The sequence below is a fragment of the Prionailurus bengalensis genome, chromosome E3 (genome assembly GCF_016509475.1).
Source record: "Prionailurus bengalensis isolate Pbe53 chromosome E3, Fcat_Pben_1.1_paternal_pri, whole genome shotgun sequence".
Classification (NCBI taxonomy): Eukaryota; Metazoa; Chordata; class Mammalia; order Carnivora; family Felidae; genus Prionailurus; species Prionailurus bengalensis.
The window spans coordinates 28,648,952-28,676,668 of NC_057357.1; the positions used below are offsets into that span (position 1 = coordinate 28,648,952).

Here is a 27,717-nt window from a genome sequence, read left to right on the forward strand (position 1 = left end):
ACATCTGACACTGGGGAGTCCTGGACAATGGATGGGAGTATTTTTGTTTTGGGGAAAGAACAGCTTTGCCCCAACATATCAAATGATTTATTTTTAACATTTATTTATTTTTGAGACAGAGCATGAGTGGGGAGGAGAGAGAGAGGGAGACACAGAATCCGAAGCAGGCTCTAGGCTCTGAGCCATCAGCACAGAGCTCAATGTGGGGCTCAAACTCACAAACCGGGAGATCACAACCTGAGCTGAAGTCAGATGCTTAACCGACTGAGCCACCTAGGTGTCCTTCCCCAACGTCTCTAAATCAACTGGCAAGCTGCTTCACATGCGAGCTCATGTGATTTGGACAAACATTACCCTTCTGTGGAGCTATGTGTGCCTGTCTCTACGTGAACTATGAATACCCAGTCCGTGCATCTGAGAGCCCAGGGGCCCCACCACGGATCCAAGTGGCCCAGTCCAGCAGGTGCTGTCCAACCCTGCCAGTGACCACACGGTACACAGGTAAGGTCTGCTAAATGAGCAAATGAATGAATGCACACATAAAAACTGAGGACAAAGCACCATAAACCCTAAACTGAATGCTGCAATTGAGGAGTGAGAAGGACAAATGAGGAGTGAGAAGGACAAAGAAGTTGTGGGTTTGTGTTTTTTTTTTTTAATTAGTTGTTAACACCTAGAAATCAGGAGCTTTCACACAGCAATCTAAACTTGTGACATCCCTTTTAACAATGCAAAGGATCTGGCAGCCCCGAGTCTGTCTTCCCACATGGCTACAGAGAGCTGGGGTTCAGTGGCAGCTGCCCCCTCTCGAGTTCACCAGCCCCGCGTGTGCACCCAGCACCCTTCAGCCATTCACAGGTCTCTTCCGGCCCCACAGGCATTTGGCGTGAGAGCCCCTGCTTAAGCCGTAACCACCCGATGCAGGCAAAAGCTGCTCCAAACCCACTGTTTCCCAACTTTAATTTGCCACAAAACCCCAACCCAATGTGTCAGCTCTGTGAAAGGTAAGCTGTGCCAGTTAAGATACAGAAGGACGCTTCCAGAGCCCTAACCCCGCAGCCCCAACCCCCCTGCCCAGCCTGTTCCTAGCCGTCTTGGGGGCAGGCACCACAAGGCAGCTGTCAACAACACAGTGTGCAGACACCCACTAATAAAAGATGTCCAGTCTCACCAGCAATCCACGAAGCCTGAATTTGCCCTCCTCATCCGTCACGGTGTCTTCTCCGTAAATACTGCAGTCGTTCTGTCCCACGGCTTCCACGGCCACACCCTGTTCTGGTTCTCCGTTTAAAGAAGAAACCGTTCCATAGCAACTAGAATGGCGAGAGACAGAGCATGATATGCCCGGGGTTTTCTGAAGCACACAAAGGATTTGAGGTAAAGCGTCCTGCCTTTACTGACAATTCACAGTGCAAAGCAGTCCGGTGGGGAAGTGTACCTCGATGAGCCAAGGGGATTCGGTTCTGGCCTTGTCACTTCCAATCCAGCCTCCCTGCCCGAAGGCCTGAGCCTGCCTGAACACTGCCATCAGTTTCTCTCCTCGTACGTTTTAACGGACGCTCCAGGAAATTACAATTAATGGAGGCCAAGCCTTGTTTTATTCTGCTTTACCTTGCTTTCATTAAGCTTTGTTTCAAATAATGAAGCATTCCATGAAATGCAATGAAAACAGTTTCTCATTCTCCACACTCATTTGAAAATGGCCCATTTTGCTAAACTTCTGATCAGCCAATCTTCATCTCAAGCGCTCTTGCGACTGTTTACAAATACGTACGGTGTGTGTATGAATACCTTTCCGACTACGTACAGCTAACAGAGCTAACGTATGGCGTGTCGTACGCGTGTACGAGTATCTGTGTAAACCATCTCTGGAAGTGCTCTGACACACCGCAAAACCTGATGCGCTGAAACAAGGAAGGGGAACCGAACGTTTTACACTCTCGCCAACATTCTGCAGCCTTACTCCAGTGAGTTCATTTCCTTGTTTTAAAAATTTAATTTGAGTTTCAAGCTCTTGTACAAATAAAATTTTTAAGCAACTAAATGGGCACTCTCAGGCCAATTTCAGAATAGGAACTTCGTGACAGAATCGCTGATTTGGAGGGATCTGAAGAAAACAGGCAGCCGTCGAAACTCTCTGGGCCTGGTCTCTTATCACCTCTGCCTCCCACGTGAAACCCAAATGCAGGCTGGGTGGAGGCTCTGGGTCACGGAGGCCTGAGTGGGGCTCCAGAACCCGGGCCTGGGGGACAGGGACAGGCAGGCTGCGTACCTGTAGGCCGTTCGGTACCCGGTGACGGAGATCTTTAAGTTCTGCCCCTCCTGTACCTCAATCATTTGTGAGGACGGCTCAAACCGGAACTCCTTCATCATGGGTTTGAAGTAATACTGGCCAGGGCTCTGTGGAGAGACACCCACGGACTGAGCCTCTGCTGCCCCATCTACATATGGCTTCACACGGGGCGACTAAAGCCAGCAGGGACCGGAATTCGGCCACCAGAGCCCCAGGGCTTCCTATGCAGACAAAAATGGTGACTCTGCCTCTCGAGGAAATGGTTACATGAAGCAATTACAACTCTAATAGCAGCCGGCATCACGTGCCTTTAATTCAGCGAGGCAGAAATCAATTTGAATTTTATGAATGAAGAAACTGAGGCTCAGAGAGGTCAAGCAACTCCCCTGAGATGACACAGTACATAAGCAGCGGAGGGAAGATTCATGGCTGGGTGTGCATCAGTGCACAGCACATGACCTTTCAGATACGCCTCGCTGCCTGTGTGCGACGTCCCTAGAGCAGTCCCTTTACACCCAGGCCTCACAGAATGGCCAGCTAACGTGTACTTGCTGAGTCCCCACCACTCAGGGCCTCAGGTTACATCCGGAATGAAACGCTGCCATCCTCCCATCATGGGGAACACGGTTTGCAGAACAAACACAAGCGAGCCACCAAATAAGACTCGGCATTGTAAACAACGCGATGTTGTGGTCAAACAAAGGGATGCCTAGGAGAGGAGCCGCTGAGGCCACGGTAATTAATTACGCTGTCTTAGTGACAAGCCGGTGGCCAGAAAACAAGTGTGTGCGGAAGGGAACAAGAATCGGCAGCATTAAGTTCTAGTAAGAGCAATACCCTAGTTATATTTGGTCCCCTAAGAAACGTGCAGCACTCGACGCTGCTCTTCTGTTCTCAGGTTGTCAAGCGATACCTAAGTCACGCAAGCCATGTCCCTGCTCCCTTGTGGGAACACGGGCAGGTGGCACATTACGGGATACTTTACCAGGTTTGAGAACGTCAGAATGCCATTGTCCTGAGTCAAGAGATTGGATCGAAAAACACCACCACTGAGGGACAAGAGGACCCCGGGGAGGGGCTGGTCATCTTCCGCCTTTATCTGGGGGCAAGAAAGAACAGCAGAGCAAGGGCAACTCCGTTAGCCACTGGAGGTAACATTTCAAAAGCCAAGAGGCAATTCTTCTGGGTTGTTTTTCTCTTATTGTTATCCACCGGTAGACAGAAGGTCTACTCTTCGTCCCCAGGGGTAACTAATGTTAATAGTTTGGTACGTCGCCTTCCAGAACGGCTTCTACGCCCACATAAATGTGCAAACATTACAGCTAGCGCTGACCGACTGGCAAGTTTACAGCAGGGAGGGTGGGCAGGTGGCCCAAGCTCTGCACCTGCTGCTTCTCTCAAGTACAGATCCCGGCCTCCCTCCCCTGCCGGGCCACATATCTACCGCACTGTGTCTTAATGCACATCATCCTAAAGCAGGGGGCGGCCGAGCTCTGCATGAAGACCAGCCACCTACTTCTGTGATAGGAAAGGAGACGATCGAGACTTCCTGGAACATGTGTTCCTTGTGCACTTGTTTGCCTCTGTTCCTGGGAGTAGAACTGTTGGATGTTGTGCACTTTGAATTCAGAAAGACACCCCCACATTGCATACCAAAGCGGCCATAACCAGTTACAGTTCCATGAATTATCTATGCGTGGGAAAATACTCGCAAAAAAATGGATACTGTCTGAATCACTGCAAATCTAAGCTACATCCCAGTGTTTCAATGGTAATTCCTTCAGTCACTTCTGAAGTTGGGCATTTCTTCTAGCTTATCAGCCACCGGTATTGCTTCTGTAAACTGCCTTTTCATATACTTTGTGGTTCTTATTTCTATCAAATTGTCTTTTTCTTATCAATTTTAGGAGTTCCTTATCATCTTGGGTATTTCTCATGATATAAAGATTCCTTCCTGGTTTGAATGTCTTTTAATTTGCTTTAAAAATGAATCCTGCGTCGGGGCGCCTGGGTGGCTCAGTTGGTTAAGCATCTGACTTCAACTCAGGTCATGATCTCACCATTCCTGAGTTCGAGCCCCACCTTAGGCTCAGAGCCTGGAGCCTGCTTCAGATTCTGTGTCTCCCTCTCTCTCCTCTCCTCCTCCACTAACGCTCTGTCTCTCTCTCAAAAATAAACAAACATTAAAAAAAAATTATCAAAAAAAATGCATCCTGTGCTACAGAATTTGAAATCTGTATGTGATGTAATCTGTCCTTCTTTTCCTTGAGCCTCCCTCTATGTTGAAAATATTCACACTCAAGGACCTCCAGACTTACTCCGGGCACCACACACTTCTTCCCAGGAAGGATGGTTAAGAAGAGAGGGACATCAAATACTGCTACAGGAACATTCTGTCCTTTTCCACAGGACACAGTTAAAGATGGGAGTTTAAAGCACTTCCCAAAAGGTAGGCAAACAAGCTAAAGTCAACAGGTCTCCAAATTATGCTGAGTGAAAGAAGGCGTCCCCAAAGGAGTACATCCTATATGGTTCCATTTGTGTCAAACGCTAGAAACTGCAAACTAATCCGCAGTGACAGAAAGCAGACCAGATGAGCAGGGAGATCGGGAGAGAGGGGGTACCAAGGGGTACGAGCACACTGAGCAGGGTGCCTGACTGTCACTATACTCCCGGGTGCACCTGTGTATGTTGAAACTAGCAAATTATATGCTTTAAGTGCAGTTTATCATACGCCAATTATAACTCAATAAAACCACTTTTCAAAAACGTAAGGGTTACCTCAAAGCTTACGCCGGCCAAAGCATAAGCCTTAAAGTCTCCTATGGTTCCCTCGACCGCGGTCAAAACATAGCCTTCCTTCTGCGAGGACACCGTGTACTCCAGGTCACTGTGCAGGGGCCCGACGCTAAACAAAAGAAAGCAAGAGCCCGCTGGAGATGGCTGCGCTTCACGCCTGCAGGAGGCCTCGCCGGCCCCACGGACACCTGCTCCCAAGCATGTGCTGTGTCACGGGCTTACCTATAGGCACCTTTGTCATCAGTGAAGACTGTGATCAGGGGTGAGCTCGCCCCCTTTTCACTGATGACGATCTCGACTCCCTCCAACTCCGGGTGGATCTGGCCTTCCAGAAATAAGCCTGCTTTCCCGTGGATCTCAATCAGCTTCCCTGGGCAACTTTCTAAAGAGGGAACAAATAGAAGAACGGGACTTAGCTGCAGTGGGATGGGGCCATTTTGGAAGGGGGCTTCCCGTTAAAGAAGGGCTTGAAACTGAGATATATGAAGCTAGTTCCAAAGGAGGCTGTTCACTATATATATCAGAAGCCTCAGTAATTGGGTGGCCCACACCTCCCTCCATTCCTGAGAGAGTTTGCTCAATGGCCAGGAGCGTGAGCACACAAATCTAAACAAGGCTGGGTTCTCACTACCCCTCTGTCCACTGTCACAAGGCCTTTCTGGTGGAGGAGAGACTGTGCAGCTGGACCCAGCGGGGAAGACCACCCCAAACAAAACGCCCGCTGGGAAGCCGCACTATTCAATACGCTCTCCTGCCAAACACAAACTGCATAAATGCCCAGGATCCACTGAACCCATGAGGCTAGAGAAAACTGTTGGAAGCCAAAAGACAAATACCCCACCAGCAGTCACTTTAAATTGTCCAGTCCCAAAAAGACCCTCTCTCGCTCCTACCAACAGATACACACACCATCAACAGTTCACACATATGATGCCTAAAGCTCTCGCTTCAGCACCGGATGGTTTTGCTTTTCACCTACCTTTCAGTAACAAACTAAAAACATCAGGGAAAAAAGTAATCCTTCCTCAGAAAGATCACCCAACTTCTAATAACCACAGTAACTTTCGGGACACCTGGGTGCTCAGTCGGTTGAGTGTCCGACTTTGGCTCAGGTCATGATCTCACGGTTCGTGAGTTTGAGCCCCGCATCAGGCTCTGTGCTGTCAGCACAGAGCCTGGATTCGGCTTCAGATTCTGTGTCTCCCTTTCTCTCTGCCCCTCCCTGTTTGCACTCTGTCTCTCTATCAAAAATAAACACTAAATAAATAAATAAATAACCAGTTACTTTCACGGACTGAGACGATCCATTCACTCAGCCACTCACCAAACGGTAACAGCTATGTGCCAGTGCCAAAGGGGATTATAAGGAGCCCTACAAAGATGGTTTCACCGTAACAACCACACAAAATAAATTTTTAAATGCAGGTAAAAGAAACGGTGAACTGCAGAGATGTGTCACTGGCTCACCGAGTTGACACTTACCTCCGCTGACAGTGGCTTCCATGGACGGGGGATAGAAGAGTAGCTCTTTAGAGGAGGGTGTGACGGTGATTTTCTCTCCAGACCTAAAACAATGAAAATACTTCCATTTGGTTGGTTTTGCCCTCGGTTAGGAAGGGTATGAGAAGAGAGGACGCCGTAGAGAGAGAGCTCACCGTGCCCAGTAAGAGAAGTCATAGGAGAAGGGGCCTTGCAACTCGTCGACCATCTCCTGCGCGGGGGGTTTGGTCCTTCCTTCCCCAGTGTCATCCTTGCCGTTCTTCTCCCTCTCCTGCCGGCGGCTCTCGATCTCAGCCAGCTGCTGCTCCCTCCGCAGCTCTTGCACGGACTTCAGGGGGCCCAGGACCAAGGCGGGTTCACTGTCTATGGAAGATCTGAAGAACGGAAGGAGCAGCCTAGAGCACGTGGTCACTTACCCCCCGCGGTCGGTGGGAACCGGACATTTCTAGAAGGAGTCACCCGTCAGTAAAAGCCTGACCGCCTTCTGATGCCACCCCAGCGGCACACTCTGCTCCCGTTCTGCATCAACGAATCGCTTTCCAAACAATAAAAACTGAACTTCTTTGTGACAGTAGCAGTATCTAGTAGGTCCAGGGAACCAGTAAACAGGACAAATGACATTCCCTAACCATGTGGAATCCACATTCCAGGGGGGAGAGACAGACAATAAACAGAAAATGATGTCAGACTGAATACAAAGGAGTAAAATAAAGCACCGTAGAAGGAGACTGTGCTGGCAGCATGGGGGCACTGTTCTTTACCAGGCTCCCGGGGTGGGGAGTGTGTTGGGCAAGGAAACAGCAAGTAAAAAGCCCTTGGAGCCTCGGGGGCAGCTCCCCTGCCATGCCCAGGGGACAGCAAGGAGACTGAGGTGGCCTGGGCAGCGGACCCAGGGAAGAGTCAGATGCGTCAGAGGGTCCAGGGGGAGCAGGTGTCAGACTCTGGATTTCATTCTGGGTGGGATGGAGAGCCACTGGAGTTGTAAGCGGAGGAATGACAACATCCCTACTTTAAAAGGCCTCTGGCTTCTGCACAGAGAACACAGTCAGGAAGCAAGAGCCCATACAGGAAAGCCAGGCAGGACGGCCGTGGCAAGGATCCAGGCAAGAGACAGTGGATGGGACCAGAGTACCGAGGCAGCGTGCTGAGAAGGGACAAGATGATGGGCATATTTCAACTGCAAAGCCAAGGATCTGCACGTGGACTGGCTGGGTACGGATGCAGGGGAAAGAAGAGTCGAGAACCATCGAGAAAGATGACAAAGGGTAGGTCTGTGGAGGTCGACAACCAGGAGTCCAGTTTGGGAGCCAGGGAGCACAAGATCCCCATGAGGGATCCAGGTGGTCCTGTCCAGCTGAAACATGCATCTTCTACAATCCCCAGCACAAGCAACCAAAACAAAACCCCCCTCCGAAGTTTCAAAGATATATTCAATAAAGGCTGAAAATAAGGTAATACACGGTCGCTACTGGTCCGACCAATAATTGCTACTTTCCAAGCAGGAGGAGGGTAAAAGGCATTCTTCCAGCACCAGGCAGCGCCCTGGGCCCACCAGGAACATGCCCAAGTCCTTTGCCTAGACCCCTGGCTGCCCTGGGGAACGGGACACCCCTGCAATCCACTCCCCTAGCCAGGAGCCGAGGGCCGTCCCCGACACTCGTCCCGCCTGACCCCACTGGTCGGCGATGCCACATGCTGTCAACTCCATCTCTTCGACAGCCCCCCCAGGCATCCACTGCTCCCCAGCCCCACTACCGTGCATCTGGCCGAACCTCCACTGACTCACGCCTACACCCCTGCGAGGGCCTCCGCCCCCTGCCTCATGCGGCTTCTTCTGTGTGTCCACTCAGCAGCCAGGGGGATCTTTGTGAAGCACAAACACCATCCCTCTACTTAAACACGTCACAGTGTCTGTGCAACAATGCTGAGACCCTTAACTCGGGCTGGCCCTACAGGGCCTACCTCCCCCCCACACACACCCCAAGCATCCACGGGGTCCAATTCAAAGCCCTCATCATAGGTGCAACCTCACAGTCCTGCGCGTGACGCCTGGACTACTGTCTGTGTCCCCTGTGAGACCGTGGCTGTGCCTGAGCACTAAAGAACTCTCAACATTTGCGCAGAGGTGGATGAGCTGAAAAGGCGGAGGACAGAAAGACGGACAAACAGTTGAGGTTGCTTAAGGTAAGGAGGGGGAAAATTACTCAGATTTCCATTTTCTGGCACAAAGATGATCATGTTGCCAAAAACTCTTTCATTTCGAGGAAATTACAGTGTCGGGCATCTAACACCTCACCACACAGCAAAAATTCCTCTCAAAGAGGACATTCGCATGAACCTGACTCTCAGGGAGGGTCTGCCTTTCGCGTACTTTCTCCCTCATGACCCTTCACTTATCAGGTGCTCTCTACTCTCCAAGACTTCAAGGAAAGGTCTCTAGGAAAATAGGCAATTTTTCCAAATTTGCTAAAACACGCGAAATACGATGAACAAGCCAGAGATTTTTTTTTTCCTTTAGCAAAGACAGGAAGTGTAGAGAGGTCACACAGAAATTTAAGGCACTGAAACGAGCTGTCAGAAGACTCTCCCTCATCCACAGTTAATTCTTGAGTCATAAAAGGAAAGGATGAAGGCTTCATGAATTTATGGGTATGTCATGTGAGCAGAAAGGCCATTCGTATACATACCTAGAGATAAGAAATCAAAAATAATTTTCAGAGTGTCTGTTAGAGAAGTCCCCAGCCCTCATCCACCCCCTCCTGCGCTCAGACCACCGCAGAGCACAAGTCTTACTTGATTGTCACGGTGACATCCATCATTTTGTCAGTGGTGATAGTTCCAAGGACATGGTGGCGGATGGCTGTCAACGTCAAGATACTGGGTGAAGACCTATAAACCAAAGTGGAAAGAAAACACTAGCAACATCACCTAGTTCTTCTCAAAGGGTCACAAGCAACGCCTTCCAGGGGCACAACCGTTCTGACCCTGAAATATACTACCGAAATCGCTCCTAGTTTGGGATGAGGGACCTCCCGAAATACCTATCAGTGTTTAAAGAATAAACTAATTTTCCAGTGCAAAACTTTACGCTTCCCATTCTTGGTAAAACTCTCAAGCATTTGTGCAAAGGGAAAAATGGTAGACTGGAGTCCAAGCAACTCCCATCGGTGAGAGCTGGAAGACTGAACCAAGATGATAATTAAGGCACTTGAAAACCATACCCTTCCATCCTGGGCTTACAGAATTCTTGGGAAAGACAGCTCATCTCCATCTCCTCAATAATTCATCCAAATGTCTTGAAATCCTTACGTAGAAATTCTTTTTAATACCTAACTTTACCTCTTCCATTAAAAATACCAAAAAAAAAAAAAAAAATCCTTTTGTCTTCCAGAAAGAACTCAAGAAAAGACACACTCACTTGACCCCAGAGAAGGCTCACAAACACCACGGGGCAGGGAAGACCCAGCTTACGTGTCATAGGTGTAGAACGCTTGCTCAAACCGGTGGCAGGAGCGGGGGGTCACCTTGTATACACCTGCAGCCGGGAAAGCAAAAGTCATTTTCAGAGGAGAGTGTCTGTGACACTGAGCGCTTCCAACATCTGAAATCCAAAAGCAGTGCCTCTCACTTGAATACACAACACACAGCAGATGGGCAATGATGGGATCAGAAATGCCTTTTCTGCTGCCTGTGACAGCTTCTTTCCAGCGACCCGGTCCATTTAATGGCCCCTCACAAGCTCAGGATTTCATTTTCCATAATTGAACAACTCACAGTAGTTTAATCTGCACAAACCGAGCCAACAGGGCCGTGCAGAAGGAACAGGAAGTACGTTTCCACTGCAGATGAGAACGAGAATTTTCCACTTAACAGATTCTATTAAAGATCCAAAAGATAACCACAGCCTGACCGCCCTCCTAGAAATATTCCTAAAACAGGGCACAGAGCAAAGCCCAAAAATTTACGGAACAATCGCAGAGAACACTTTAATGCCACGAGCCTGTATAGGGAAACACTCAGGTTAGGGGTGTAAGTAGTTTGGCAGAGGAATACTGTCAGTTTCAGGAAGGAGCAAAGTCTAACAATTTATTCCCCCAAATGATCATTAACCAACCTTTTGGACATTCTTCCTACAAAAACCTGAAATTAGTTCAAACTGCCTCTGCTGTTTTCATCACACTGAGGAACCCCCTGTGCAATAACTAGCAGGAAAAAATGCTTAGGTTTCTCCATTCGCTTTATTCTTTCATCCTACAAATATTGACAGAGCACCAGCACCTACTATAAGCCAGATGTTGTGCTAAGTGCGAGTAGACAGCAGAGAAGACTTTGTATTTCACCTTGGGAACCGAGAGAAGTCACTGAATTACCCACTAGGAAGAGGCAAAGTAAAGCCACAATGAGATGCCACTTTATACCCACCAGGATGGCTAAAATCAAAAAGGAAAGTAACGAATGGTGTGAACATGTGGGCAAACAGGAACCGCCGTGCACTACTGGCTAGAGTACCAACTGGCACAAGGGGCCCCTTCAGGAAACAGTCCGGCAGCTTCTTAGACAAGGAAACATCAACTGACCATATAGTCCAGCAATTCCACCCCTGGGCCTCTAACCCAGAAGAGAGGAAAACAGATGTCCACATAAAGACTTGCACACAAATGTTCACAGCAACATGGTTCATGACAGCCATACGCTGGTGAACGCACACACAAAGTGTGAACTATCCACACAATGGGAACCAGTAAGAGAAAGCTGCAATCCACTAATACCTGCTCCAACATGAACTTCAAGACACGAGGACTCGAAACCAGGCTAAGTGAAAGGAGCCAGCCCAAATACCGGTATGGCAGGACCTCGCTTGTAAGTAATGTCCAAAAAAAAGGCCAATCCACAGAGACAACACAGATGAGTGGCTGCCTGGAGCTGGGGGCAGAGATTAACTGTAAACATGCATGAAGGATGCTTCTTCCAAGATGAAAATGTTCTACACTAGATTATGTGTATGGTCGCATAAGTCGGTACGTTTACTAAAAATCCTCATACGTTGTAAACGGGTGAGGTTTATGGTCTGCAAATTGTACCTCAGTACAGTTGGTAAAAAGGGAGAGAAGCCACCGAAGGATTTTAAGCAAGGTGTGAGATAGTCCAAATTTTATCTTAAAAAGATCACTTTTAAGGAGAGATCACTGCCCAATGGTGTAGTATTTTTCAAGGGGCAATGACCTAGTGGTCTCTACCTAACTCAAACCCAAGGAGACCAGGAACACTCTCTAGCTCCCAGCTCTAATTCTCTCGGTAAAAACAGCACTTCCTCCAGAGGAAAGAGACGGAAACACAGGGGTACACTAACCACAACCGAAATCAATAGCCTGATACACAAAGAACCACAGTAGGAAAAAAAAGGCCTTCACAATGATCCTCGGGTGCCTTTCCATTTCTCTAACTCAGAGCCCATCAATCCTTCCAGACTCACCAGGCTTGGACAGGCAGAATCGGTTGACTCCTTTGGAGAGGTTATAAATCCCCACGTTCTCAGGTCCATTTCCATCCTGATAAAATTCCTAAGGGACCAAAGCCAATACAATGACTTACTAGGGGAGACGGAGACACCAAGATGATTAATAATATTTCTGTTTCTGAACCAGTCATCTGTTTTACCCATTAATCATTTGAGCAGTTGGGCACTACAGGAAAATTAAAAACCTTCAAAAACTTCCCACAAAAACATGCTCTTTTTCACTCAATCAACTAATATTTATTGAGCACCTGCTATGTGACAGACCCAGGGCCGGGTCCTGGTGGCAGACGTGGCTCCTGCTCTCAAGGGGCTTACATTCTAATACGGGAAGACAGAAAATCCATTGTGGTCAATAAAGAAATTAGATTGCGGCTAATAGTAACGGAGAGGTGGGGAAAATGACCAGGAAAGCAGGCTAAAGCATGATCACAGCAGGAGCTTTTCAGCTTGGTGGGCTCAGGGCAGGCCCTCTCCTTTAGCAGGTAACATTATGGCTACAGCCTGAATGATGAGAGTAAACCAACCATGTGCATTTCCAGGGAAGACGCAGTTGCAGGCGGAGGAAAACATGTGTGCAAAGACCCAGAGGAGGAAACCAGCCTGGTGCAGAAGCGGCGAAGGCTGGTGTGCCAATGCCCAGGGAGCAAGGTGGAGAGATAAGGAGGAGGTCTGGGCTAGGGAAGGGCCATCGTTAAGGAATGTGGATCTCATCCTAAGGGAAAGGGAAACCTGCTGGAGAGTTTAAGGGAAGGAACAATTTCCTAAATGTGTACCACCTGCTCTCAACTGGGCAGCTGCTTCTTGAGCATTTGTAGCAGTTAGAATAGTCCACAGGACCTGGAGACACCAGCGGCAATCCCTCCACGTGTCTAAAGTAAGCAATCGCTTCACTGTCGTTTGCCTCAGTTTCTCCACTGGAACCTGACAATGACATCTGCCACTCTCTGAAGCCAGAAAGGTCTATAAAATTCATGAATGGACCTAGACAGTCCTACACACGTTCTCCTTCCTGAAACCCAGGTGGTACACTGCCTATCAGGGAGCTACCTCAACAAAACAGTAAGATGTTAGCAGCTCTGTCCTTTGCACTGGAACATACTAGAGAAACTGACTCAGCTGTACTTATTAACACTGGCAGTACTGGGGCACCTGGGTGGCTCAGTCAGTTAAGCGTCTGACTTCGGCTCAGGTCATGACCTCGCCGTCCCTGAGTTTGAGCCCCACCTCGGGCTCTGTGCTGACAGCTCAGAGACTGGAGCCTGCTTTGGATTCTGGGTTTCCCTCTCTCTCTATCCCTCCCCCGCTCACGCTCTGCCTTTCTCTCTCTCTCAAAAATAAATAAATATTAAAATAATCATAATAACAATAGTAGTGCACACCAAGGAAACCAAATACATAAGAGGTTTACTTAAACTTCATTACAACACTGAGAAGTGGACATTATGATCGAGGGCTACAAAATCAATACACTTTACACGACATCAATGGCTTTCCCAAATCACTAATCAAAGTTAGAATTTAATGTGGGTCTAGGACAAGAAAATCTCCCAAATCAAGGCATCCTTCTGCTAAGGGACTTCAAACAAAGCTTCCTGACTAGGCTTTCCCGAATAAGGGGGAGAATCGAGGGGCAGAAAAGCAAATCTGACTTAACTATGGTTATAATATTCTTGGCATGCTGGTCCTTCCTGCTTTCCAAAGGACCCTCCAAATAAGAGAATCCCCACAAGCCATTCATACCAGAGTGATTGCGTGAGAAAGGGAACATCTCAGCATATAGCCCGTCTGCCTAAACTCAATCGTGGACACATCGTCTTCCAGAACCTCCACCTCCAGACTCTTGTTCTTCCAGCACCAATCTTCATGCATGATGCTCACTGGAAAAGCCACAACACAGACACATGTGGGCATAGAGCATATCACCTCCCTCAACAAAAACTGTAATGATTTAATTTTTTTAAATGTATACGGGCAGACACACACACACACACACACACACACACACACACACACACACACAGAGCTAGTCGTGCTCAGAACTGAGTACTAAAGAGAAAATGAAACCAACGGTCATTAACGTCAACAAGAAAGAAACTGACAGTAATTCAAGATCACACTTACAAGTAAAAATATTTAGGGATCAACAAACTTTTTCTATAAAGGGCCAGAAAGTATTTTCCACTTTGCAGGTCAGGCAGTCAAATATTCAACTCTGCCTTCATAGCATATGAGCAGCTATAGATGATACGTAAGCAAATGGGTGCTGCTGTGTTTGAATAAAACTTTATAAAAATAGGCAAGTGGCCCCCATTACCATAGTCTGCCAAAACTTGATATAATAGAAAACAATTTCCCAGAAAAAAAGATTACTTTATAAGTTATTCATTGCCACCAGCTCCAAGTTGAGCTTTGAAGAAGCAGAAATATAGGCAATGGGAGTTTTCAAACTGCAGGGAAAAGGGAACCAATGTTGGCCAGGCACTGAACAAACTATATTTCGTTTTGTTTGGCACTCTACAGAAAGGCTGTATTACTCCTATTTTAGCAGAGGAAACAGAGTCTCAGGGAGATCAAGTAACCTGCCATGGTCACACAGCTGCTAAGTAGTAGAATACATCACTGGAAATATTTCATGCGCTCTGTTCTGGCATTTAGAGTGAAAACGGCATGAATGAGGGCCCCCTTCCAACACGGAAGAAATGTGTGGGTTGTCCTGACAAGGTGGTAGTTATGCATGGAAGGAACATCAATTCTTACACAATCATCCATTGCTAAACAACGCACATTCAAGGTCAAGGGGCAAAGAAAAGTTAAACAAGTAAAGGTATACAGCTGGGATGCAATTTGAGAGCTGGGTTTTAGAAATTTTAGAAAGACAGGAAGTACGTGAAGGCCACAAGCCGGTGCCTATGGTTCTTACTTTTGTATTTTCCCGGAAGCACGTTGTCAAAGGTAAAAGTCATTGAGTTGACCTTGCCGGACAGCTGGAGGCTCCGCTTCTCGCCCTGGCGGCTCAGGGACTGCAGTGTCACCAGCAGGTCACCACAGGTGTCTGCAGAGAAAAGACAGGAAGGCTTCACTTGGCTGCCCTCACCAACGCCAGCACAGGTTTGAACCCTCCACCTCTGTGTGCCACTGGCCACCACTTACCTCCTGAAGGGCAAGGCCAGCAGGGCTCCTTCAAAGCCAGGACGGGTCTACTTGATTCCAGGACATCTCCCCCTCCCCCTTGCAGGTCATTAGTACCACATAAAGAAGCCACTGAGGTTGAAAGCGACCCATCACTTGCTGAGTACCCCCATGCAAGGCACAGAAGACCAGGAGAGGGAAGAGTGTCACAGGGCACCTACTAAAGCAGATGCGAGGTGAAAGAGGGGAAGCGATATTATGGAGCACCAGAAGAAGACAGAAAACCAGCAAGAAAGATCTGGGGTGCCTGGGTGGCTCAGGCGGTTAAGCGTCCGACTTCTGCTCAGATCGTGATCTTGTGGTTCGTGGGTTCGAGCCCCATGTCGGGCTCTGTACTGACAGCTCAGAGCCTGGAGCCTGCTTCTGATTCTGTGTGTGTGTGTGTGTGTGTGTGTCTCTCTCTCTCTCTCTGCCCCTCCCCTGCTCACATTCTGTCTGTCTGTCTGTCTCTCTCTCTCAAAAGGAACAAAGATCAAGGAACTTTACTGAATGGCACAGAACTGGGCCCTTTATCATCATAACATCACCTGTGACAGCAAAGATTGGCATGACTCTTACTGTGTTCCAGAAACTCGCACAGGCTCTCCATGAGCTAGCTCATTTGAGCCTCACAACAACCCTCCGAGGCAGGTACGGTTATTATCTCCGTATAACGGAGGAGAGACTCAAAGCACAGAGAGGTTAAGTAACTTGCTGCAGGTCACACAGCGAGGGTTCAAGCCCACAAGCCTGGTTTCAGAGTCCACGTTCTTAACATCTGTGCCACACAGCCTGACATGACCATATTTAAAACCCTCTGAGAGCCGTTAATGCTTCCATGCTACAGAAGAAAAACAGGCTGGTCGAGTAAGTGCTTACTGTCTCACAGCTGGTGAGTGACAGAGCTGGGCAAGAAACCCCGTGTTCTTTTAGGAGCCAAAGCAGAAATGCTCCAAGAGAAATGTTTCTGGTGACGCCGTGTGGCACTTAGAAAGAATCGAACACAATATGGATCCACCTTTTACACTCTCCAACAAGGAAGAGTTCACCAAAATCCCACTTCTAACTGCCTACTCCTTTGAAGCTATCTGTTCTTGCTTTCAAATGACATCTTACCCAAACAAGAGACTTTCCCAGAAACCGATGCCAAGAACTGTACAAAGGCCACGTCCATCACGGGCCTATTGGTCACAGTAAGAGGAAACGTCTGGGGTTTCAAGGTCAGCCCCGCTCTGGTCTCCACCTCAGGGACCATCACCTGTGGGAACACACAGGACAACGTCAGTGTCTGCATCAAGGCTGCGGCTCCCCCGGCCTGCAGGGCACCAGAACATTCACCTGGGCCCAAGGCTAAGTACTTTGAAGGACAAAGGTCCACTTCTAGGCCGAGTTTTATAATCACAACAAATCCTCAAACAGGCCACGGAAAGAACACACATTTCTTTTCTTTTTTTAATTTTTTTTTTTTTTTTTACATTTATTTATTTTCTGAGAGACATAGAGAGACAGAGCACAAGTTGGGGAGGGGCAGAGAGAGAAGGAGACACAGAATCTGAAGCAAGCTCCAGGCTACGAGCTGTCAGCACAGAGCCCGACACAGGGCTCGAACTCACAAACTGTAAGATCATGACCTGAGCTGAAGTCGGATGCTTAACCGACTGAGCCACCCAGGCGCCCCAAGAACACACATTTCTAATCAGATACAAAAGAACTAGCCTTCAGCCGTGCCATGGTAAGCACAAAGGTGCATCTGGTGGGGCTCCAAAGAGGCACACAGCTGTCACCAGTACCCGGGGGGGGGGGGGGGGGGGGGGGGAGACTGCACTAAAGCCCAGAACCTTCTGGCTTGAGATCACTCATGACATAAGCTATGAACTTGTCAATGCTATGTGGATGAGCTCCTGGCAGAGTGAGGCCTTTTCTTCTGGACGCCTGAGCTAAGAAGAAGGACTGGGGAAGAGTCCATCCCTAGTGAAGTCTACCTCCCCAAGTTGCCCTTCCTTGGCAAGTCCCTTAGGCTTCGAAAGGGCTTCCAAAGGCCTGTCAATGTGGCCAACTTCGCAAGAGCTGGCTGACTGGCAAAGGGGCTAAGTACTCACACCACACTGTTCAGCGGAAGCAGGGAAACCACTCTCCTCCCACCCCATCTCCTCAGGGAGGGGAGTCTGCCTGCTCTGGGGGAGAGCACAGTCTCAGAGGGACCCTTCCCAGCCCTCTCCCTCACCTCACCTGCCCTTCTTCAGGGCAGAAGAGCAGCAGCTGACTGGACAGACGAGAGCCCGAGCTGCCCGGGGACTCAGCCTTCCCCGTGAGCAGGGCCGTGGCACTGAAAGGCACGGTGTGCTGACCTCTGGCTCTGTCCACCTCTTGCCTACCGTCCTGTGCTGAGGCCTTCACCCCCCTCGGTGAGGCCACAGGCCAGGGTGTCCCCAGCTTCTGTGCCTGCCTCGATGGAGAAATCAGATGGTATTCAGGGTGAGGTGGAAAAACACAAGCTCCATGTTGGCCTCGGGGGCCAGAAGCCATGCACTGTGGACTTGTCATCAGTAAAGGGTTAATGTTGATCTCCTTTGGGACTTATGGCTAGTCTATAGCAGCCAGAAGCCTAGGAAGGTGCAGGTGTGATCGGCAGCCTGAAAGTAACTCCTGACAAACATCGGGACTGGAAAAAAGAGATGCCTGAGTATCATTTTCATACTGGGTGCCCATCGGGCTCTACTATGACATGCAGGAACGTAAAGACTTCAAATAAGAAACTGGGGACAGAAACGCTCCTTCTGTAACTCCATTCCGGCTAATGATAATCCTTCTAAAAATCACTGAATACCTTAAATACCTTAAGTAAAACATCAAATATCTCAAACAAAACAAAACTCATCATACCTGGACTTTGTAGGTCCCTGGCTTTGCTTTAAAACAAAATGATCCACGAGCATCTGTCTCCACGGTGACCAAAGACTTGTCCTTGTCTTGAGACGACAGGACAGCTTTGTATTTGCTCATCTGCTTGACAGTGTCAGGGAGGCGAGTGATTGAAATCTGGCCACAGACACTGAACCTGTAACAAGGGGACCACCCATTCCGGCATGAGAATTCAGTTGTGACAGGAGAGGCACTTACCAACCCCAACTGCGCATCCCTCTTCCTGCCCCGGTCCCCAGGACTAGTTTAACCTTAAGAAAGAGACAGAAAAGCAGCCTAAATGACTGTGGTCTCAAAAAACAACCTTTGGCGGGAAGACTGAACCCCTCTCTGTGTACAGGAAAAGGCACAGTGGGAGCCCAGGATGGGACAATCCCCCACCGAGGAGGCCATTTTCAGAAAATCTGCCGATGATAAAAATGTTTCGGGTAAAGCGGATCATCGATGGCGGAACAGCCTCGGACTGAGGACGTGGGCTGGGCTTACATGCTAGAGCTGTGAGGAGCCTGACGCTGTGGCATTGCCCGGGCCACGAAACGGGGCGGCGTCATCAAAGACGCCTTCCTCGCCTGTCATTCCATACACTTCAGGATAAAAGCAACTGGGGAGATGTGAACAGAAAAGGTAATTAAGTTTAAAAAAATTACAAAGCCAAAATAGAACTCCAGGAGCCACCAAAGCGACTTCTAACTGAAAGGCCCTATTCAGGTAATGACTCACACTGGAGGCTCTAAGTGAGCAGCGTGTTAAGTGCTGCGAAGTGTCCCCGGAGAAGCGCGTGAAAGGCGCGGCCCTTCGCTGCCGAAGACCAACCAAGACCATCATCCTGCACAGTGACGGTCTTCGTTTTTCAGTCGGTTGATGTGTTAAAGTGTAATAAAGCACAGGGCTGGAGGCTCCAGTTGTATCTTCGGCTGACTAAAGGTTGTATTTTCTAATCTTAATGGATCACTTTAAGTAAAAGTCAGTTGCTACTTTTGACAGAAAGTGAGTAAGTTGGACTCGATGCTGGATAATTACGGAGTACACACGACGTCGGAATGCCCACCCGCTGCAAATAAAAAATGGCAGAAAACAGCACAGCAGGAAGCCGTGTGTGCGGTCTAAGAACGGTGACAAGCCAGTTGTGTCTGCAGAGTGAAGTGACCAGCCTGCCACATGAGCTCACAATCTAGAGCAGGGGCCCACGTGCCAAATCCAGTCAGCTGCCTGTTTCTGGATGGACGGTGGGCTAAGAAGGGTGTTCACACTTTTACTTTCATACTTCTGAAGGGTTAAAAGAGAGGCGGAAAAATCAAAAGAATAGTTTGACCCACAAAAATCATACGAACCTCCAATTTCAGTGTGCTAAATAAAGATTAACTGGGACACAGCCACGCCAGTCATTCATGAATTGGCCATGGTGGGTTTTGTCACAGAGGCCATATGGCCCGTGAAGCCCACCATATTTATTCTCTGGCCCTTTACACAGGAAGTGTGCAGGCCTCTGATCTAGAGTTAAAGGCACACATTTTGGTTCTCACTCTCCCCAACTGGGCACTTTGAGAGTAAAAGGGCAGGAAGGGGATATGGGTGAGCTATTTTCTTCCTTTTATTAGTGTTTATTTATTTATTTATTTATTTTTAATTTTTTTTTTTTCACCGTTCATTTATTTTTGGGACAGAGAGAGACAGAGCATGAATGGGGGAGGGGCAGAGAGAGAGGGAGACACAGAATCGGAAACAGGCTCCAGGCTCTGAGCCATCAGCCCAGAGCCCGACGCAGGGCTCGAACTCCTGGACCGCGAGATCGTGACCTGGCTGAAGTCGGACGCTCAACCGACTGCGCCACCCAGGCGCCCCAGTGTTTATTTATTATGACAGAGACAGCGTGCATGCAAGCAAGAGCACGAGCAGGGGGAGGGGCAGAGAGAGGACAGACAGAATCCCAAGCAGGCTCCACACTGCCAGCAAGGAGCCCAACAAGGGGGCTCGATCCCATGAACTGTGAGATTGTGACCCGAGCTGAAACCAAAGAGGTGGATGCCTACCTACTGGGCCACCCAGGCGCCCGAATTGGTGAGTTGTTCTTTCATGATGTCTTAATTTATATACGTGTCATGGGTAACGTCACTTTTTTGTTCTAAATTGAACCTCTCTGTCTCTCAAAGTTTTAAATATTTTACCCATCCCACCTGTTTTAGCTCATAGTCTCAAAGATAACTATCCAGTTACCCCAAACTTCAAATGCACATTGGCTTTAGTTTAAAAAAACTAAACTAAAAAAAAAAAAAAGCTAAATAGGACAGTGTTGTGTTACACTGAAGCCCTCAAAAATTGATTTGTGTCAACAAATTCATCAGAGGTGAATACGTTTATTCAGAAACTGATGATTTTGATGCATTACAAGATAATTATATTCTCATAGTCACTTGGACAGAAGCCAAGGCGTTTCCTTCTCAAATAAATTGGGAATTGTTTTTTAAATAAGATACATGAATGAATTAAAGGGCAAATGTGTTATTTTAGCCCAAAAGGAAAATGAGTTTTTCGAAAGATGCTCGACAAATGTCGTTTTTCTCTCTTTCATCCCAAATAATCCACTTTAAAGAAAAAAATAAATACAAGTATCATCCCCCATCTCCGTGAACGGCACGTCCTCCATCTACACAGTTGCTCAAAAAAGAAATCTGGGACCCCGACAGCACCAGTCTGCCGACCCCCTCCCCACATTATCTGTCAAAGGCATCTACTTCCTGTCCTCCCCTGCCGGTACCCTGGACCTGCCACCACCCTATCCCCTCCAGACAACTGTCACCGTTTCCTGTCGAGTCCCTCCATGGATACTCTGGGTTCCCTGCCATCCCTCTTCCACAGAGCGGCCAGAGCAGGAGAAAAAACATCTATTCTAAATGCCCTGATCTATACTGCTTCCTTGCCGAAAACGCTTCAACAGCTTCCCATCACGGGTGGGGAGAAGAGCCCACCTCCACAGCCTACTACAGGCTCTCTAACCTCGCCAGCTGCCTCCAGCCACGCTGGCCACCTTCCAGAAGGCTCCTCTCCCACCCCTCTGGGCCTTGGAACACACCGTTCCTGCTGTCTGGGAAGCCTCACTTAGCTAACTGTTAGTCCCCCCGGGTCTCAGTGACCCAGTGAGGGATCTCTCTGGGCCCCGGCCCCCTTCCCTGCACACCTACTAGAACTTACTACCACAAGTTACTCAGCTCGAGCCTGTCTCCCCAGGAAGATGAAAGCCCCATCTCCGTCTTGCTAGTTTGGTTCACTGTTACACACCCAGCCTTTATCACAGGGTCTCACCCCGAGTAGTTGCCCAAAAATGTTTATGAAAGAAAAGGAGGAAGGGCGTGAATCCAAAATGATTTTCTGAGTTCTAGCGCAATAGGGACAGAAGTACCGGGTTCCACTGGCGATGTACTTCCTTGTCTCCCAGTGGCCACAGAACCTCTGACTTTGACCCCCACCTGTCTACAGAAAATGTCACCGTGGCCTCCTCAGTGACCAAGCCAATGCACTGTGCTTTCAGGGCTCAGCTCTGGGGCCTCCCTGACCGTCAGGTACCACCGCATACTTAAACCCCGTTGCCTGGATCTTCCCGAGGCCTCCCCTCAAACGCCAGCGTTCCATTTTTGGTCTACTGTTACCTGCTCTTACACATCTAAGTTGCTGGCGGCCGCCTGGCCCCGTCTCCCCGAATTACCATCTATCCGGGCACCTAGTGAAGAGCTCCACCTAGTGGTCCTACAGATCCAGAGGCCACGACTGAACCCTTGTCACCTGAGGGGTTCCTCTGCCCTGCCCACAGCCATCCTGCTTCTCAAACCGTGAACCCCTAAGTACTTTTCCAACCTGTCCCTGATTTCCCTGTAAGGTGAGGCCTCAGCAGTCTGTTTTCACGCCACCTGTGCCCCAGTCTTGTCCCCTTCACAGCCACCCTCCACCATGGCCGCTGGAGTGCCTCAGTGAACATGGAAACCTAACCCGTGTCACCCTCCATGCTCAAAATCGATCACTGGCCACCAGACCCCTGGTAGAGAAAACCCTGTTCTTCCAGTGGGAGTGTGAAGACGTCCTCTGAGATCTGCCCCTCCGGCCTCGTCACTCTCCTTGTCCTGCCCAGACACACCAAACCTTTGCTCGCGTTGCCTCTCCCCTGGGAGACCCTGCCCCACTCCGTTCAAGCCACAGTTCAGTGAGCACTGCTGCTGTCTCAGACACAGATGGTGGCAGCCCAGGCTAGACATTCCACGCAGGGGAGACAAGGACCCAATGTCTGACTCCAGGGTTCTCTGTACTACGGTGCATCACTACAGGATAGAACTGCACAAATTCAACCAGTGGATGTCCCCTCACGTGCTCACGGTAGGTACAACAAAGGAGGAAGAACTCTGACAGCGACCAGAAGCATCTTATGACAAACTTTTCCCAAGCAACTGTACTATCTTCCAAAGTCCTCAAGAGTTAAGCCATGGAAGGTCTTGGAGATGTGGAGTCAGACATGAGAGATCTTCTTCTAACTTAGACCCATTTTAACTTCGAAGCAAAACAATTTTCCTTAAGTATCTACATAGAAGTACCTTTAGTTTATAAAACTTAGCACTAACCTTTTTGGATTTTTTTTTTTTTTTCATTTTATTTTAGAGACAGCAGAGAGTGGGGGAGCAGGGCAGAGACAGAGAATCCCAAGCAGGCTCCAGGCTCAGCACGAAACCCCATGCGGGGCTCGATCCCATGACCCCAGGATCATGACCTGAGCCAACATCAAGAGTCAGACGCTCAACTGGCTGAGCCCCCCAGCCGGCCCAGCACTAATCTAAGAATGCCAGCCTGGATTTCTCGCAGGTGTCTAAAACCCAATGTGGATCCTTGGCAGAAACACACAGTCAGATCAAAGGTAATTCTGTTCTCCCGTGGCTGCGAACGTCCACGCTGGTACTTCCAAAAACAAACACAATGACCTTACCCTGTTGCAATGATGTCAGCCAGCTGAGGTGTGTTAGGCGCAATTTTGATGGTGACAGTTTCAAAGTAGAGGTGCTCTTTCTGAGCATGGATGGTGTATGTCCCAGTCGTGATGTTCTCCAGGCGGAATGAGCCATCGGCTTTTGTTTTGACTATAAAACAAGAACATGCAAAAGAAGATGAGCCAAAAACAACCGTATGTCCGCTCCGTCTACACGAGAATGCTTGAGACAAAAAGCTGGCATGTTTTCACAGTCTTTAAGATGGTTTCCTTTCCATTTCTCTCTGTGACCAAAAACCAGCCCTGGCAAACAGTCCCGGGGGCCAACGCATCTGCTGACCTTTGATCTGGTTATTCAGAGTGACCACTGCCTCCGGAACACCTTCTCCTTCGGGTCCATTCAAGACCCTCCCGGTGACTGAGAATCCCATGACGTGGAACACGGGCTGGAAGATGAAGAACAAGGTCTGCAGGTGCCTGAGCGCAAGAGCCTCCCTGGTTCACTCACGCCACCAGTCAGCGATGCCACCGCTCAGCCCAGCCGCCCATGTGGGAGCCCCGTGTGCCAGCCAGGCCCCTCCCGGCCCCCCAACTCACGCTGCTCCCACACCGCTGCGCTTTCCCTGGGGTCCACCTGCTTTCTGACATTCCCAACACGTTGATGTCTGTCAAATAACTGGATGACAGAGATCTAGAAGTTTACTCCTCCAGTTAAAGCTCACGGAGTCAAACTTGAGAGAGCCCCCCACCCTTGCTCCCAGCTGCCTCCTCCCCTCCAAATGCCCCCTGTTCCGCTGAACCGCACCACCCTCCAGTCTCCCAACCTCGAGCCCCAGCGTACCTGAGACCCCTCCCCACACTCCGACACCTATCTGTTCTCTGCATCCCACCCCCGCCAGTCTCTTCCTACCACAACCCGGATTCATGGCCTTGTTGCCTCCACCTGGGCCACCTTCCTCATTTGCCATACCCCATGCTTGGTTTACACATGTCTGTGCCCCCGCTCATGAGTGCCATGGCTTTGCTCTCCCTGGAGTCGCTCTGTTCCAGCCCCCCTGATCTCTGGGGCCTCAAGCTGACCACATTTGGGCACGGCAGGCATGCCTCACATGGGCCTGTTACACCAGCTGCTCTCTCGGCCTGGATCACTCTTTCCCACACGTGGAGATCGGGGCGGAGGCCTCTCCTTCTCACCACTCAGGTTTGGGCTCAAACCATTAGCACCTCTGTCCAAGAGGCCATACCTGACGGTCCATCCCATCTCAGGGGCCCTGCCTCCTGCCAGGGCCGGTCACCATCTACCACGCTAAACTGTTTTATTAGCTTCGTCAGATTTTTACCACTATCTAAAGTGACCTTGTTTGATTTCTTTTTGTTTGTCCACCTCTTATTGAATGCAAGCTCCATGAACATAGGGACCTTTTCTTAGCTGGTATACAGTAGGCACTCAATAAATCACTCCTGAATGAATGAAGGCACGCATGCATGCATACATAAAAGAGCGTTTGAGAGAATTTCAAATAAAATGGCTTTTTTAAAATTCAGGAAGCCCCTCTTGAGCCTTCCAACAAGATGTGGTTTATCCACATACTGATCCCTATATTCACCCAACAGCTACTTGTATGAGACACCTACTATGTGCCAGGCACTAAATCACAGTAGGAATAAAGAATGACGCTCTGATGGCTCCTGACCTCATGCAGCTCACAGGCCGCACCCTGAAATTTTATTCATGTGTTCAAAAACTTGCATTTGGTTGAGATCTGGGAATGTCCTTCCCCGCTCACCTGCCCCATCCTTCTCTGCCAGCCCCCTGAAGCAAAAGCAAGGACATCTCCTCACCCCCTGCCTACTCCGGCGTGCACAAAACAGTCAAGTGCTTTACAGAATCTTAAAAAGCAGTCAGAACCCCACTGAGCATGTGACCTAAAAGCTAGCTCCTACCAATTTAAGCTACTTTAACATAGTACTTTCAAATGTAACATTAAAAGAAAGTGATTAAAATCTAATTTTTTCAATAACTGTAACACTGGGAGGTCCGTTTTTGGAGACTACTATTTTCTTTGGGGATCTGCTCTATCTAGCAAATTTTCTACAGTAACCATTATCTACTTCTGTAATTAAAGATAAAATGTGATGGAAAACACATTTACCACCTATTTTAGGATCTAGGGAGTTTGTCACCTCTCACTCACCCCCTCCCTGCAGCCCACACTCTCAGCTCCCACCTGCTTCATGGCCACAGCCTCCTAACTAACCCCTCCCTCACTTCCACCTTGCCCCTTGCAACCTCTCCTCAACATGACAGCCTGAGGAATCACACCTCCCCTCTGCTCAGAACCTCAGTGGCCCACCAGGTCCTGTGCTATCTGCCCCGTCGTCTCTCCCTTCCCCACGCCCTCCATCCCAGCCACCCCGGCCTCCTTGGGGTTCCTCAAACCCTCTAGGCACACTTCGGCCTGAGGACCTTTGCACCTGCCACTCCCTCCATCTCAAACACTTCCCACCCTGCCTCTTTCCCCTCAGGTTGTTGCTCAAACACCACCCTCACGGTGAGGACTTCCAAGGGCACCCTGGAAGACCCCAACCCGTCTCAGTGTGTCACCTCCTTCCTTGCTTCGTTCTTCTACACAACACTTATCACCTTCTGATACACTAGTGAATTTACCTATCGGAGCCACTGACGTCTGAAAGAACAGAATTTTGTGTCTCGTTAGGTCCCCACTGTACGCCCACCCCTGTGACAGTACCTTAATCGTCTGGCACTGGCACGCACTAAATACATCTCATGGCACAAAGTAGCTAGAACTCAGGCTCCAATTTTCTCAGATGAGGAAATTACTGAGAGTGGATCCCAGGCTGAACTGGAACAGAGCACAAGATTCTGTTTTTCCCAGCAGCCTAGCCCTTACAGATACAATACTGGCTGTTTATTCTTAAACACGTTTGCAACGCCTGTGCCCAGGGTGGGCAACTTGGACACCTGTCCCTCCAGACGGCAGGCAGGTCTTACCTCAATTTTCAGGCTGTCGTGTTCCACTGTAAAGTCACGTCTAGAAGGAGCAACATCAAAGGTGATCCTCTCTCCTCTATAGAAGGGGATCTAGAAGGAAGGGTCTGTTCATTACCAAGGGCCAACAACAAGATTCAACCATCAATATTAATAACTGACCCAACAGGCCACAAATGACAAGGGGTTTGAGGCGAGCTGAGAGACAAAATATTAATCCTGTTGCCGATCTTAAAAGAGGAAGGCCCAAACTTTTTCCAGCTATTTATTACCAAAGGATCAGAATCTCATCTTAAATAATTACACTACATAAAATGGTCATGAAACTGCAGGTCAATCATTTATTCCTTTTAACACCCAAATGGCATTGATTCTTGCTGCGTTGTAAGAGTCCCATACATTCACAGGCGCAAATCTCCTCCACTCACCACAGTGTAGTCCCCACTTGGCAAGGAATAGAAGGAGAAGGAGCCATCTTCTTTGGAGACCACAAAGCACAAATACACCAGACTCTCGTCTTGGGGCTGGAAGCCGGGCACTGGTGAGATGTTGCAGCCCAGGACATCCTGTGCCAAGGGGGGGGGAGGGAGGGTGAAAATGACTTCCTTTTCCACTTATGTGCTCTGATCATCAGCAAATGGCCATGCTATTGGAAAATTTTTCTAAGTTTTATGTCACGAGATACGTATTTCTGAAATCCAGGGCATAGTACTGGAGATAAAAGGAACACGGACTTTTTTACACTCAAGGTGAGAAGTTAAAAATTGGCACAGTCTCCTTGGAAAAAAATGACGTGACTGTCTTCATCTATGACGGGTCACCACTCTCAACAAGAAAATGGAGCGCAGGAAGACGAAGTGGCCGGCCCACACAGCCAGCAAGAGGCAGGGTGGGGACTGGTCTGCACCTGGGTCGGACTGGTTTCAGGGCCTGTGCACTTTCTGACATAGTCCACTCCTATCAAAGCCACTCAGCTTCTCGGGAGTCAACCGAGAAACACAGTGTTCTAAAACGTTGAAACAATACACCCACCTTGAGCTACATTTTCAGCAGTGTGTTCTTGGTCTGTAAACCCGCAGCCCCGCCCACAAGTTTGTCTGTTCTCCACTTTTCTTTACTTACCTCTTTGGATACTACAGATGAGAAGAGAAGGAACTTCACCCCTTTCATAGGCTCCCCGTCGCTGCGGACTGACCCAGACACATTGTAGCCGGCTACGATGAGGGGGCTGGCAGCGTGGGCGTTGGAATTGGTCACCCGCACGGTGGTGCTCGCCTATGAAGAGGGGAGTTTACCTTCCCAAGCAACAACCCCTCAGGATGTTCAACAACAGGAAGACGTGCTTCAGCTAAAACAGTAACAGGGGGCACCTGGTGGCCCAGCCAGTTAAGCCTCTGGACTCCTGGTTTCGGCTCAGGTCGTGATCTCACAGTTCGTGAGTCTGAGCCCCGCCTCAGGCTCTGTGCTGACAGCACGGAGCTGGTTGGGATTCTCTGTCTCCCTCTCTCTCTGCCCCTTCCCTACTTGCTCTCTATCTCTCTATT

At 49.0% G+C, this 27,717-nt stretch overlaps 1 protein-coding gene across 2 annotated transcripts in view; it reads right to left on the bottom strand.

Annotated features, from left to right (window-relative positions):
- Nucleotides 1-27,717, bottom strand: part of LOC122471625 (nodal modulator 1) — a 56,549-nt gene that overhangs the window by 15,529 nt on the left and 13,303 nt on the right. For both annotated transcript variants that reach the window (XM_043560442.1, XM_043560443.1), the window contains exons 7-25: nucleotides 27,296-27,448; nucleotides 26,602-26,739; nucleotides 26,177-26,266; nucleotides 23,504-23,609; nucleotides 23,164-23,314; nucleotides 18,162-18,336; nucleotides 16,395-16,536; nucleotides 15,031-15,162; nucleotides 13,851-13,987; nucleotides 12,066-12,153; nucleotides 10,064-10,127; nucleotides 9,386-9,481; nucleotides 6,748-6,966; nucleotides 6,575-6,657; nucleotides 5,315-5,474; nucleotides 5,075-5,201; nucleotides 3,279-3,392; nucleotides 2,273-2,400; nucleotides 1,172-1,313 (exon numbers count right to left, since the gene is read on the bottom strand). In XM_043560442.1, coding sequence (XP_043416377.1) covers nucleotides 1,172-1,313; nucleotides 2,273-2,400; nucleotides 3,279-3,392; nucleotides 5,075-5,201; nucleotides 5,315-5,474; nucleotides 6,575-6,657; nucleotides 6,748-6,966; nucleotides 9,386-9,481; nucleotides 10,064-10,127; nucleotides 12,066-12,153; nucleotides 13,851-13,987; nucleotides 15,031-15,162; nucleotides 16,395-16,536; nucleotides 18,162-18,336; nucleotides 23,164-23,314; nucleotides 23,504-23,609; nucleotides 26,177-26,266; nucleotides 26,602-26,739; nucleotides 27,296-27,448 — 2,445 coding nt within the window. The remainder of the gene's footprint in view (nucleotides 1-1,171; nucleotides 1,314-2,272; nucleotides 2,401-3,278; nucleotides 3,393-5,074; nucleotides 5,202-5,314; nucleotides 5,475-6,574; nucleotides 6,658-6,747; nucleotides 6,967-9,385; nucleotides 9,482-10,063; nucleotides 10,128-12,065; nucleotides 12,154-13,850; nucleotides 13,988-15,030; nucleotides 15,163-16,394; nucleotides 16,537-18,161; nucleotides 18,337-23,163; nucleotides 23,315-23,503; nucleotides 23,610-26,176; nucleotides 26,267-26,601; nucleotides 26,740-27,295; nucleotides 27,449-27,717) is intronic.